The 12,155-nt window shown below is 42.4% G+C and overlaps 1 protein-coding gene across 5 annotated transcripts in view; it reads left to right on the top strand.

The window, feature by feature from the left end:
- The window catches only part of FANCB (FA complementation group B), a 37,395-nt gene extending 25,553 nt beyond the window's left edge, over positions 1-11,842 (top strand). For 4 of the 5 annotated variants that reach the window (XM_002719930.6, XM_051827591.3, XM_051827590.3 and 1 more), the window contains 4 exons: positions 1,875-2,041; positions 2,941-3,371; positions 3,489-3,726; positions 4,279-11,842. In XM_002719930.6, the coding sequence (XP_002719976.4) occupies positions 1,875-2,041; positions 2,941-3,371; positions 3,489-3,726; positions 4,279-4,690 (1,248 nt within the window). In that variant the 3' untranslated portion in view covers positions 4,691-11,842. Of the gene's footprint in view, positions 1-1,874; positions 2,042-2,940; positions 3,372-3,488; positions 3,727-4,278 lie in introns of those variants that run through there. The other variant, XM_089324786.1, reaches the window with a different exon arrangement.
- Positions 11,843-12,155: the final 313 nt, after the last annotated feature.

The following is a 12,155-nucleotide window of genomic DNA, read 5'->3' as shown; positions in this document are numbered from 1 at the left end:
TATTTCTGTATTACTATTTGAATTTCCTGGGAAACCTCATTAAGATGATTAAAATTAAGTGTCCTCTGGCGTGCATTTTGCCCAACTGTTAAGATGCCTGCTGGGACACCTGTGCTTGAGTGCCTGCGTTTGGTACATAGCTCTGGTTCTCAACTCTAGCTTCTCACTAATGTGCACCCTGAGAGGCAGCAGGAATGGCTCAGTTAGTTGGGTTCCTCCCACCTGTATGGAAGGCCTGGATTGCGTTCCCAGTTCCTGGCTTCAGCCTGGCTTAATCCCAACATTTTCAGGCATTTAAGGAGAGAGCCACCTCTGTCTCTCCCTGTCAAAAAAAATTAAGTCTCTCCATTTCCCTTCCCCAGTTCATCTCAATAATTTTGCCAGTATTAGAAACAAGAAGGAATGTTTAGAAATTAATCCATTGAAACCACTATTTTGCAAGATCCCAGTTTTCTCTCATTTATATTGTTAACTTTAAAGGCAAACCTAGCAGACCATAAACATTTCCTGAAGTTTGAGATGAATAGCCACCTCAGATGTCACAGCCACTGGCAAAAGTGGCAGATTCCTAGGAACATGTTAGTCTGGTATTGTGTAAATTGTTCACGTATATCTTTTCAGTAATTAGTATATAGAGAGTGGAGTATAAAGACTGAGATAGATAGAGCATGGGCTTTGGACTGAGTTGCTTCAGTTCAGGTGCCAGCTTTATGACCTTGGGCAAGTTTAACTCAACCTCCCTGTGTTTCATTTTTCTCATTTCTAAGATCTGTATAATAATATTACTGACCTACAGTCCTAGGATTAGTGTGAGAGTTACTACTGCATCTCCTGCTGCTATTTCTGTTGTTCTTATAAATGCATATGGTGTAGAAATGAGTGAGTATGGCCTGAATTTTAAGTTTTAGGCATGGACATCTAGCCTAGTGATTAAGACACTGGTTAAGGCCGGCGCCGCGGCTCACTAGGCTAATCCTCCGCCTTGTGGCGCCGGCACACCGGGTTCTAGTCCTGGTCAGGGTGCCGGATTCTGTCCCCATTGCCCCTCTTCCAGGCCAGCTCTGTGCTGTGGCCAGGGAGTGCAGTGGAGGATGGCCCAAGTCCTTGGGCCCTGCACCCCATGGGAGACCAGGAGAAGTACCTGGCTCCTGCCATTGGATCAGCGCGGTGCGCGGGCCGCAGCTCACCAGCCATGGCGGCCATTGGAAGGTGAACCAACGGAAAGGAAGACCTTTCTCTCTGTCTCTCTCTCACTGTCCACTCTGCCTGTCAAAAAAAAAAAAAAAAGACACTGGTTAAGGTGCCGTTGTGCCATATCAGAGTGCCTCTACTTGGTGCCTGGCTCCATCTCCTTTCTCCAGCTTCCTGCTAATGTGGACCTTGAGAATCAGCAGGTGGTGGCTCAACTAATTGCATTCCTACCACTCACATGGGAGACATGGATGGCGTTCCAGGCTCCTAACTCTGGCCCTGGTCCAGCCTCATCTGTTGATGGGCATGTTGGGAGTGAAACAATGAATGGGAGCTTATTTTCCTTTCCTGTCAAATACATAAAAATAAATATTGCAAAAAAGCAGGATTAAAATTTTTGCAATGGCCTATAAGCAGCCTAGGGATAATTTAATTAGTTTCAGTTGCACAAAAGTTTACAGTATAGTCTTGATACAAGTCATTGATAAATAAACAGATTGGTCACTGTGGTTAGATTATTTTTCAAAATGGATGCCGAGTTTATATCACTGCTGGCTCTGTGTTAGACACTCCACCATTTGAAAATGTTTATGAAGTTTGGCCAAAAGCTGAGTTACATGATTTTTTTGGTTTTGCTGTTTTCTACATTTTTTATACTCAGTTTAAACATTCTTTTCTGTAAGGCTAATCTTGTCCCTCTTTGGGGTGAAGAAGAAAACTGTGTCCCTACCTTGGATATGAAGTTATCAGACAGTTTTCAAGGTTCAGAACAGCTAGTCGAGGAAATATGGTACCGTGTAATGGATGATAACTTGGTTGTTGGAGTGAAGGTCACACCTTCCTTGAAGGCGTAAGTAAATCTAACATCACAACACTATTTTAATTTTCTAGGACAGTGCTGGCCCATAGACCTCACCACAAGCCATGTGTTTAGACGTTAGGTAATAATATGAAGAGGATGAGGTTTACAAAGTCAAGATGCTCTAGTCTCAGGGTAGAGATAAGCAGAACACAGAACTTTCCAATCTGAACATTTGGAAGTATAAGGAACATTTAGTGACTTGGCTAAAGGGGAGAGGTGGAAATTCAGTTAAATGATAAAGTGTCTCTCTCTGATAATGGAAGATTCTCTTTGGGGCTATAGAAATCATGGATAGGAAAGTAATGTCGGTGTTATCTGTAGCCAGTCAAAGAGCTTTTCAGCCAAACAGGAAAAATACTCTCATCAGTATTACAGCAACTACATCTGAACCACAAATGTGCAGAGAGAAACCAGGTAGTGCCTAGTACTAGAGAGACAGACAATGTAACACAGTAAGGAATCCATGCTATCTAGTGCTTTTGAGACATTAATTTATTCTTTAATTTCACTGCATTTCTAAGCTGTTTTGTGCTGGTCAATCATGGGTTTTTCTTCTTTAGTGGGGTGAGTTACATTAATGGGTTTTCTATTATAAAAGCAGTTGCATTCCCAGGGTAAATCCAAATTCATTACATCATGTTGGTACACTGCTGGGCTGGGTTTGCTTAAGTTTGATCAGGCATATTTACATATCTTCTTTTACTTTTTACTCTCTGATATATTTTACATTTGAATGATATTTCCTAGGAAGGGAGAGAATAAGAATTATTTGTTGTTTATTATTATAAACAAATTATTGTTTGTTTATTTGTATGCCATTTAGTCATCCAAATGGTTTTGGAAAAACCTAGCTTTTAGACTAAACCAAACTCTGGATTTTTTTACAGGTCCTTGAATGATGTGACTGTATCTCTGCTAATGGATCAAGCCTATAGTTCCAGCTTTCGGCCTATTAAGTGTCAGAATAAGGTGATTAAGTTGAGTACAGAGTCTTGCGCAGCACCACACTTGATACCATACCAAATAGGATCAGATGCAAAAAGGGTCAAGTTGACTCTTTATAGTCAGCAAGAAGAAAAATCTGTTTCTGAAAAACCACCTAAGAAAGACAGTATACAGCTGGTTACTGCTGTCACATCTCTTTCACCACTTTTAGCATTCCATAAATTTTGTTGTATTGTGGTGCTACAAATTAGGGGAAGAAAAAATGGTAACTACCCTGAAGATCGTTATATTCCATGCGGCAGAGTTTTCTTGAGTCTAGAAGATCTTTTGAGTGGAAAATACTTGATTACACTTCCAAAGAAGAAACCTATAGGTAATTCTTGTTTGTCCTTTTTCATATTCTTAATTAAATCACAAAATGTTCAGGACTCTGTATATTTGAAAATGGACAGGGTTTCATGGTACAGCTTTTGACATGCTTTTCTTGTAGAACACATGGAAGATCTTTTTGCACTTCTTACAACATTGCACAAGTCTTGTTTTCAAATCACATCACCCAACTATGTCCTGAATGCTGTGAAGGTGTGGCTCTTAGAACACATGCATTGTGAAGTAATCAAAGAATTTCCAGAAATGTGCTTTTGTAAAAGGCCAGGAAGTTTCTATGGGACACTCTTCAGCTGGAAACAAAAGTCACCATTTGAAGGGATTTTAATTGTCTACTCCAGGTAATGCCCATCAAATCCAGTGAAGTTAGTGCGTATGAGTGTGGTGAGTGCATGGTCCAACAGTGATCCCCACTGTGCTATCTGCGACATGTCAGAGTCAGAGCAGGGAACAGACAGGTATGGCTTCATTTAGAAACTGAAGGTCTCTATTTTAATCTTAGGGTTGTTTTTGGCTTCTTTTTTTTTTAAAGGACCTACTTAGGATTTCTCTTTACCTTTCCTCGACGGTGATGTTCTAAAAACTGTTATACTCATCTTACTACTTAGCCAAAAGATTAAATGCTCCCAAATTTGTATATATTAAATGCCTGAAGTTTGTATTCCTTAAATAAAAAAATTAAATCGGAAACCTGATTAATATTCTCTAACTTGGTATAGGATATGCATATTTGATTACTATAGTCTGAAATCTGTCAGTGATCAATGCATTATTGGTTCTATTCATTAATACTATTTATAAGTGAATATTACTGCAGTATGTTGAATGTGACTGCTTTGTGCTGTTCTGCTCTTTATAATATTATGTTTGGTTTTTTTTTTTTTTTATTCCAGGAATCAAACAGTTTTGTTCCAGTGCCTTCATGATCTCATCCAAGTTCTCCCTGTAAACAGTTTCTTCAGAAATTTAAAATCAGAACATGAGGATTTCCTAATTAGTCATTTGGCATTAAGTTTGGAGGAGGAACTGGTTACCCTTGATTCTCTTTCTTCTATCTTAACTAAGGTCGAAAGCAACTTTTTGCAGAGGTGTGAAGAGAGCAAAAGAGGAAAGAGTAGTACTGTAGCTGATTCATCAGACAGAGAGGAAGATATCCATTTGTATAGCAAAGAACTTCAGAGAGAAAAGAAAATATTGAGAAAACATAGAAAAGTGAGCGGTGCCTTTTACAGAGAAATTATTTTCAAAGTAGTTGAGAGGCAGTTGAAATCAGACGTCATAGCACAGAAACTGACCCATTTATAAGTTTTAAATTGGTCATATTCTAAAATAGGTTTTTCACTGCCTTAAAGTTTTGGTTCCAGTTGTTATATAAGTCCTTTGCAAAAATAAAGATTCAGTCTTATTGTAGTATAATCTTAGTTTTGATGATGTATAAAGTCGTATGTATTAGCAGCAGTTCTCAACTGGGGCTATTTGGCTATGTTGAAGACATTTTGTGGTTTGTCAGAGGTTGTGGGGTCAGGGAGAGATGAGATGAGGGTTGCTAGAGGCAGCTAGTGGGTAAAGAAAGCCAGGAACGCTGCTAATATCCTGTGATTTCTAGGATACTCCCCCACCCCCAACAAAATGATCTGGCCCAAAATGTCAGTAATGCAAAGGCTGAGAAATGCTGTCTCACACTTACTACTTAAGGAGGACAGAAATGATAGAACAGAATCTGGTGTAAAGTCTTTAAAGCGCTTCATCCTCTTCTTGTCCTCTGCTGAATAAAATCTAACATACAGAAGTCAATTTCAAATGGATAAATTCTGCCAGGTTGTCAGGATTTATAAGTTTCTGTAAATATTAAACTCCCCTGTGTCGCTCCCCCTCTTCGTGGAGGAGCGACACTAAACCCTGCGCTGTTCTTTCGTCTGCTCGGCCCTCCCCGGGTTTGCTGCTGGTTCTTCCCGGGTTGGCTACTATCCCTTCCACCTCCGTGGAAGGGCAGTTCCCCCTGGCCACATTCCCCACTTCCGCAGGGGAGCGGCACACTGCCGGCCGGCTCTTCTCGGGGGCTGCACAGGTGTTCCTTCAGCTCGATGTTCCCCTTAGATGTTCCTCGTGCATGCCGTCTCTCTCCTCCTTTATAGTCCTCTTCCACCAATCCCAACTCTGCTACCCACACGCCGAGTACACTGCTCTCCTCCAATCAGGAGCAGGTCCCACAGTTTATTGGTTGAACTGGAGGCAGCTGTGTAGAAGCTGTTTCCCTTCTCAGCGCCATATTGTGGGAAAGCAGATGCATAGAATAAGTCTTAATTCCAGTAACTTAGTCTAGTCCGAGTTGCTCCCAGTTGCTCCCCACAGATCCCCCTTTCTTTTTATTTTTGGCGTTGATACGTGCCTGTCTTCGGTGCCCCGCAGCACACACTCTGCTCTGCTTGCTAGAGTTGCCCACAGGTTCTTACAAGTCCTATCAATCAGGCAAACCAAATCCGGGTCCTCTCTTCGCCATGTTGTGAGGAGGTTTTTAGGTGCTGATGCGTGCCTGTGTTCGGTGCCCTGCAGCGCATGCTCTGCTCTGCTAGAACTGCCTGCAGGTGCTTACAAAACCTAGCAATCAGGCAAACCGAACCCAAGCCTTCTCATTGCCGTATTGTGGGGAGACTTATTGGTGTTAATTCGTGCCTGTCTTCGGTGACCTGCAGCGCATAAGCTGCTAGCCGCCCGCAGGTGCTTATCGTCCTAATCAGGCAGACCGAATCCAAGCTCTCTCATTGCCATGTTGTGGGGAGGCCTTTCTCTATTTCTCTATCTCCGGGCATTCCTATCTCTCCTATTTTACTTCTATCTACCAGCATTCCTATTTCTCTCATTTTACTTCTAAAACTTCTGTTTCTCTTATCCCTGCGGCTTCCCGGCGCCCGCCCCGAGGCTGCTTCTCGGCGGCTTCCCAGCTCTGAGCCACTTCAGCCCGCGCCGGTGCCCGCCCTGCAGTGGGCTCCCGGCTCTGCGCGGCTTGGCTTCGTGGGCTCCGCGGTCTCCACGCCCTTCGCGTCCACACCACGGCCTCGCGCCAGCCCCGCGTTCCCTATCTATTCACGCCCCGTGCTCTCTCTGCACGCGGCGGCTTCCGCGAGTCACACAGCGTAGCTTACGTCTCAGCCACTAGTATTCAATCCAAGTTCCCCGGACTAACCTGGCGAATTCCAACCTGGCGGCCCACGTCTCTGGTTCCAGATCTTCGCCTCTTGCTCCCTGGGGTGACTTGAAGAATTCCAAGGTGGCTTATGTCTCCGCCTCGGCCTGCACTCGCGGCTTCATCCTCCCTAACATTTTTCTCTACCCGGTATGTTTCCCTAAGTTTTCTTCCAACAATATTCCTCCCTCATTTCTCCTGGCTTCTCCCCACAGTCCGTATCCGAGTCTAAGTTTCTTCTAGGTTTCACTTTCACTTTCAACCTGCAGTCCGTATCTAAGTCTAAGTTTCTTCTTGCTTTCACTTTAAATCCTAACTTCTTTCCCACAGTCCATATCCGAGTCCAAGCCTCCTCCAGGTTTCACTTTCGCTTTCAATCTCCTAGCTTCCCCGCCATAGTCCGCATCCAAGTCTATGAAAGCTTTCACTTTCGCTTTCAATCCTAACTTCTTTCCCACAGTCCATATCCGAGTCTATGCCTAGGCTTTCAATAGCTTCTTCCGGCACCTAGGCTCTTTGCTAGTCTCTCTCTCCGATATTTTCCACTTCTTCCCGTTTCTTCCCTCCTAAGTTTCCTATCTGTCCTAGGTTTCCTAATCCGAGTCAGGTTTCCTATCCGAGTCAGGTTTCCTATCCGAGCTAGGTTTCCTAATCCGAGTCACGGCACCATTATGTCGCTCCCCCTCTTCGTGGAGGAGCAACACAGGACCCTGCCTAGGCTTCATATCCGAGTCACGGCACCATTATGTCGCTCCCCCTCTTCGTGGAGGAGCGACACTAAACCCTGCGCTGTTCTTTCGTCTGCTCGGCCCTCCCCGGGTTTGCTGCTGGTTCTTCCCGGGTTGGCTACTATCCCTTCCACCTCCGTGGAAGGGCAGTTCCCCCTGGCCACATTCCCCACTTCCGCAGGGGAGCGGCACACTGCCGGCCGGCTCTTCTCGGGGGCTGCACAGGTGTTCCTTCAGCTCGATGTTCCCCTTAGATGTTCCTCGTGCATGCCGTCTCTCTCCTCCTTTATAGTCCTCTTCCACCAATCCCAACTCTGCTACCCACACGCCGAGTACACTGCTCTCCTCCAATCAGGAGCAGGTCCCACAGTTTATTGGTTGAACTGGAGGCAGCTGTGTAGAAGCTGTTTCCCTTCTCAGCGCCATATTGTGGGAAAGCAGATGCATAGAATAAGTCTTAATTCCAGTAACTTAGTCTAGTCCGAGTTGCTCCCAGTTGCTCCCCACACCCTGAAAACTTCAATGGCAGCATATCTGGGTGAGACTCTGAAAATGAAAGTTTTCAAAGCCGTTGTTAATTTAACATTTATTAGAAAGATGCTCTGAAATTGTGTAAGTGTATATAGGAATGTAGGATGTTAAGGCGTATTTCTGAAAAGCGTATCTCTTTCAGAAGGTTGAGTATACCTCACAGGCCACTATTTTTAAAACATTGAAAAATGCTTTTAAGCCATCTGAAATTCTAACTCTAGGCAAAGCTGAAATATAAAATTCTAACTAAAATAACTTAAAGAATATAGTGCTCCTTAGGGACTGAGACATTTAAAAATAAGTGAAAATGTACTTCAGTTATGAAGGGATTTATAAGGCAGCCTGTGAGAGACATTTCAAAGGGGTAAAATTTCAACCTAGTCTATTTTTTTTAGAAAAATATGAATTCTGGACTGACAGTGTCAAGAGAGAGAAAAAGACACAAAAGGATATGGGCCCAAAGATGCTCTTGATCCTTTGTGCTCTAGAATCCTTAAGTGAGGTGGATGCTTCTATCCCGGTTAAAAGAAAGAAAGATGATCCCAGAACGTGGCATTTATGCTGGCGGCTATGAAGTACTGATTTCTCTCTTGCCTTAGACGTGTTTTTACTTAATGAACTGATCATGCAAATGATTGCTAGAGATTATTGCTTATTAGTTTCGTGTCTTGATTTTTATGATTGTCCATATAATGCACTGCCCTTTTTCTGCTAAGCCATTGCACAGTGAGGTAGAACTCTACAGCTTGCTTTCTGTGTAATGTTGATGGAAACTATTTCAGACTTTTTGCAAATGGGAATGGAATAAATTCACGATTAATTTTAAAAATCTGTACTATGTATTATGTGCTCTCTTTTGAAATTGTCTCTGACGTGTTCTGAAAGAGCAAGCTAGTATAAAATACATAGGAGATAAACTGTAAAATGAAAGTTGTCAGAAAACAAAACAGGATGAGATTGTAATTGTTTAGGGAACTTAGGATACTAAAATTAACATTTTTATTTATGAATATAAAGTTATTTATCTATATATGCCAGATAACTTCTTTATGGTGAATTTTGTATACTAGTATATTTTCCTACTTATTATACTAGAAAAACCACAGTTTGGGACGATGATACTCTTGCCACTTTGATAATTCACTTTTCTGTCTGCACCTTCCAGCATTTTCTTTCGACCATCTCTCTGCTCACGAATCTAAGGCTCCCATCAAAAACCCAGATCCACACTGCTGAGTGAAAAATGAGTTTTGTTTTGGAAAAGAGACTCCACAGTTTTTAGACAATTAATTAGGTTAGCCCCTGCCCCCTTAACTAAAGAATATGTTAGGGACTGGTGTGTGGCACAGTGGGTAAAAGCCAGTGCCTGGGGTGCTGGCGTCCCATATGGGCACTAGTATGTATTCAAGCTGCTCTGCTTCCGATCCAACTCCCTGCTAATGGCCAGGGAAAGCTGCAGAAGATGCCTAAGTGCTTGGGGCCCTCCCTGCACCCACGTGGGAGACCCAGAAGAAGCACCTGGCTCCTGGCTTCAGCCTGGCTCAGCTCCGGCTGTTGCAGCCATTTAGGGAGTGAACCAGCGGATGGAAGCTCGCTCACTCTGTCTCACCACCTCTCTCTGTAACTCTTTCAAGTAAACAAATAAATCTTCAAAAAAATAAAAAATAAAAAAAGAAGACGACGAAAGAAAGAAAACTGCCTTAAAAAAAAAAGTACGTTAGCCAGCTTAGCTGTGACAGTATTCAGTTCAGTGGTCAGATTAAGTAAGGAGCAAGAATTGTTAACATTGATTGTCAATTATATGCTAAACAGTAAGCTTAAAACATATACATACATTCTTATGCATAGTCATCGGATATATGGTTCGGATGTAATTATTAGTGTTGTCCTCAGCATGGGAAACAAAACCAAGAGGATACGTGAAAACACCTGGATCCTGTACCCTGTTGCAAATTATTTCAAAAGTAGCAGACCTTTTAAGAATTCTAATAGTGCACAAGTGAATCTTCTATTTTTCTCATAACATCTCTTTTTATGATACATGTGCAGAAATCGCTATTTGGTTGTTTTCCTCATCTCAGGAAGGGAAAAATGTAATTAACTTACATCTCCACCTGCTCTCCCTAATAAGAACACAACATTTCAACTGTCTGGGCTGGAAACCTGCAGAAAGCTTTCTTTTTCATCTTAGGTTCTTTTGGTTTTGCCTAAAACTTGGACAATAACAGGTAGTAAAGGAATCCTTTTCTTCTTTCTTCTAAACTGTGCAAACATTGCTTCCATTCTATGAATTTGAGAGTCAAAGCTCTTTCTTGGCTGACCCTGGCTGACAAACTAGGCTTTTACTGCTGAAGACAGTGTGGTACAATGGGAAGAATGCTGAATGTAAATAGGATGCTTATTTGCGCTCTTCCGGGTTCTGTTTTCTCTTTGGGGGTTGTCTGTGTCTGTTACTTGCATTGCTTGCTGCCTTTATACAATAACCAGACCTACACAATCCTACTGTGATGAGTATCCTTAGAATGTGAATGGTCCAGTCACTTTCTGTGACTTTTAGTAATCTTGGCTTGCCTTTCTGCACAGGAGAGGACTTTGAGCTAGGCACAGGAGACTGGGTACCTACCAAGTGTCCACTGCTCAGAGTTTGCTGTGCTGTGCTTGTGAGCAGCCCTGCTGGACAAAATACCTGTGTGTTTAACCATGGCTCAACATCACAGCCTTGGGTTCAGTTAGGAAGTTTCTGTAGCATCCTTCACTTCATTTACAATTTTCCATTTCTCTACAGCTACTGCCACTTATTCCAAAGTATAAGGACTGTCCTGGGCAGTAAAGCATGCTCTTAGTAATTGTTCAAAACCTGGGGCGCTAGATACCACATCTGTCAGGAGTGAGAGCAAAGTGTGTTGCACTCTGTCGGTTGCCCCTTCCACATGTCTTCACTCCCTTTTTCATACCAGAACTCTCATTTTGTTCAGGAAACTTCTTTTCTCACAGTTCATGTGACTGAGATAGACCTCCATCCCCGCTTCCAGAGGTTAGTCTTGGATAATGGAACGCAGTCAGGGCAAGACATTTTTCTGGCAGCTATTACTGGTCTGGGACGGGTGCTAGATCTAAATGGGGCCTAATCAGGCTGATGAGAGGCTTGGTGCTTTCTTGAGAAAGAGATGTTCTACATGTCCTTCTCTAAGTAGGTGGTTCTAATTTAAAATTTTGAGAGTGTCTTATAATCACAAGGAAATTGAGCCTTACAATGAATTTGATGCTGTGGATGGCAAAAATTTTTGTTGCGTTCCTGAATCAAACCTAAATCCTAGCTTTTTCTTGGACTGCCGATTACTTCAGGAAAAAAAAATCCTTGTAACACAAATCAAGATTTCTATTACTTGCAGCTGAAATTGTCTGCAGCTACCAGAAATGGGGAAAGGCATTCCAGAGAACAGAGCACATGCAGCACCTGAACAGAAACAGTCCAGTGCAGCAACAGGGACTCTGTACCTCTGGAAGAGTAATGAAGAACCATCCACGTCCCCCTACATGCAGCTTTGTTTCTTTATGGGAGGTGGCTTGGAAAGATTTTAGTTTTATTTTTTTAAGTTACAGTTCAAATTAGTACATACTTGATAGCAGTATGAATGTGGAATAAAAGCTTTAATTTTTAAAAATGCTTTGTCTTCTGGGACTGGCTTTGTGGCAGAGTGGGTAAAGCCACTTCCCATGATGCCAGCATCCCATATGGCACCAGCTCATGTCTTGGCTGTTCCGCTTCTGATCCAACTGCCTGCTAATGGCCTGGGAAACCAGTGGAAGATAGTTCAAGTGCTTGTGCCCCTGTACCTACGTGGGAGACCTAGAAGAAGCTGCTGTCTCCTGGCTTTGGCCCGGCCCAGCCCTGGCCCATGTGGCTATCTGGGGAGTGAAGCAGTACATGGATGATCTCTCTGTCTCTCTCTCCTTCTCTATCTATGTAACTCTTTCAAATTAAATAAAAAACCTTAATGACAACAACAAAAAGACTTTGTTTTCTTTTTTTCTCTTCCCCAACCCAGCTTTCCTCTGGCATTGTACTAGGCCAGTTGTTTTATTATACTTTCTCCATTGGGATAGAAGTATATATCAGTATTTACCTTGCTTCTTGATATTTCCTATTTTAGAATAAGAATTATAAATGAATATAAATTATAAAATTAAAAATTATAAAATTTGACAGGACTATATCTAATGTCTACTGCATTCTTAGATATCATATTGTCAGCTATATCTTCTCCAGTTGGAAGAAAAAAGCTTTATCAATTTTTATTGTTCTAGTAGTTTCTGGGCTAGAAAA

Source organism: Oryctolagus cuniculus, chromosome X (genome assembly GCF_051225735.1).
Source record: "Oryctolagus cuniculus isolate XC-2025 breed Fujian yellow rabbit chromosome X, ASM5122573v1, whole genome shotgun sequence".
Lineage (NCBI taxonomy): Eukaryota > Metazoa > Chordata > Mammalia > Lagomorpha > Leporidae > Oryctolagus > Oryctolagus cuniculus.
This window is presented reverse-complemented; position numbering and strand designations above follow the sequence as displayed.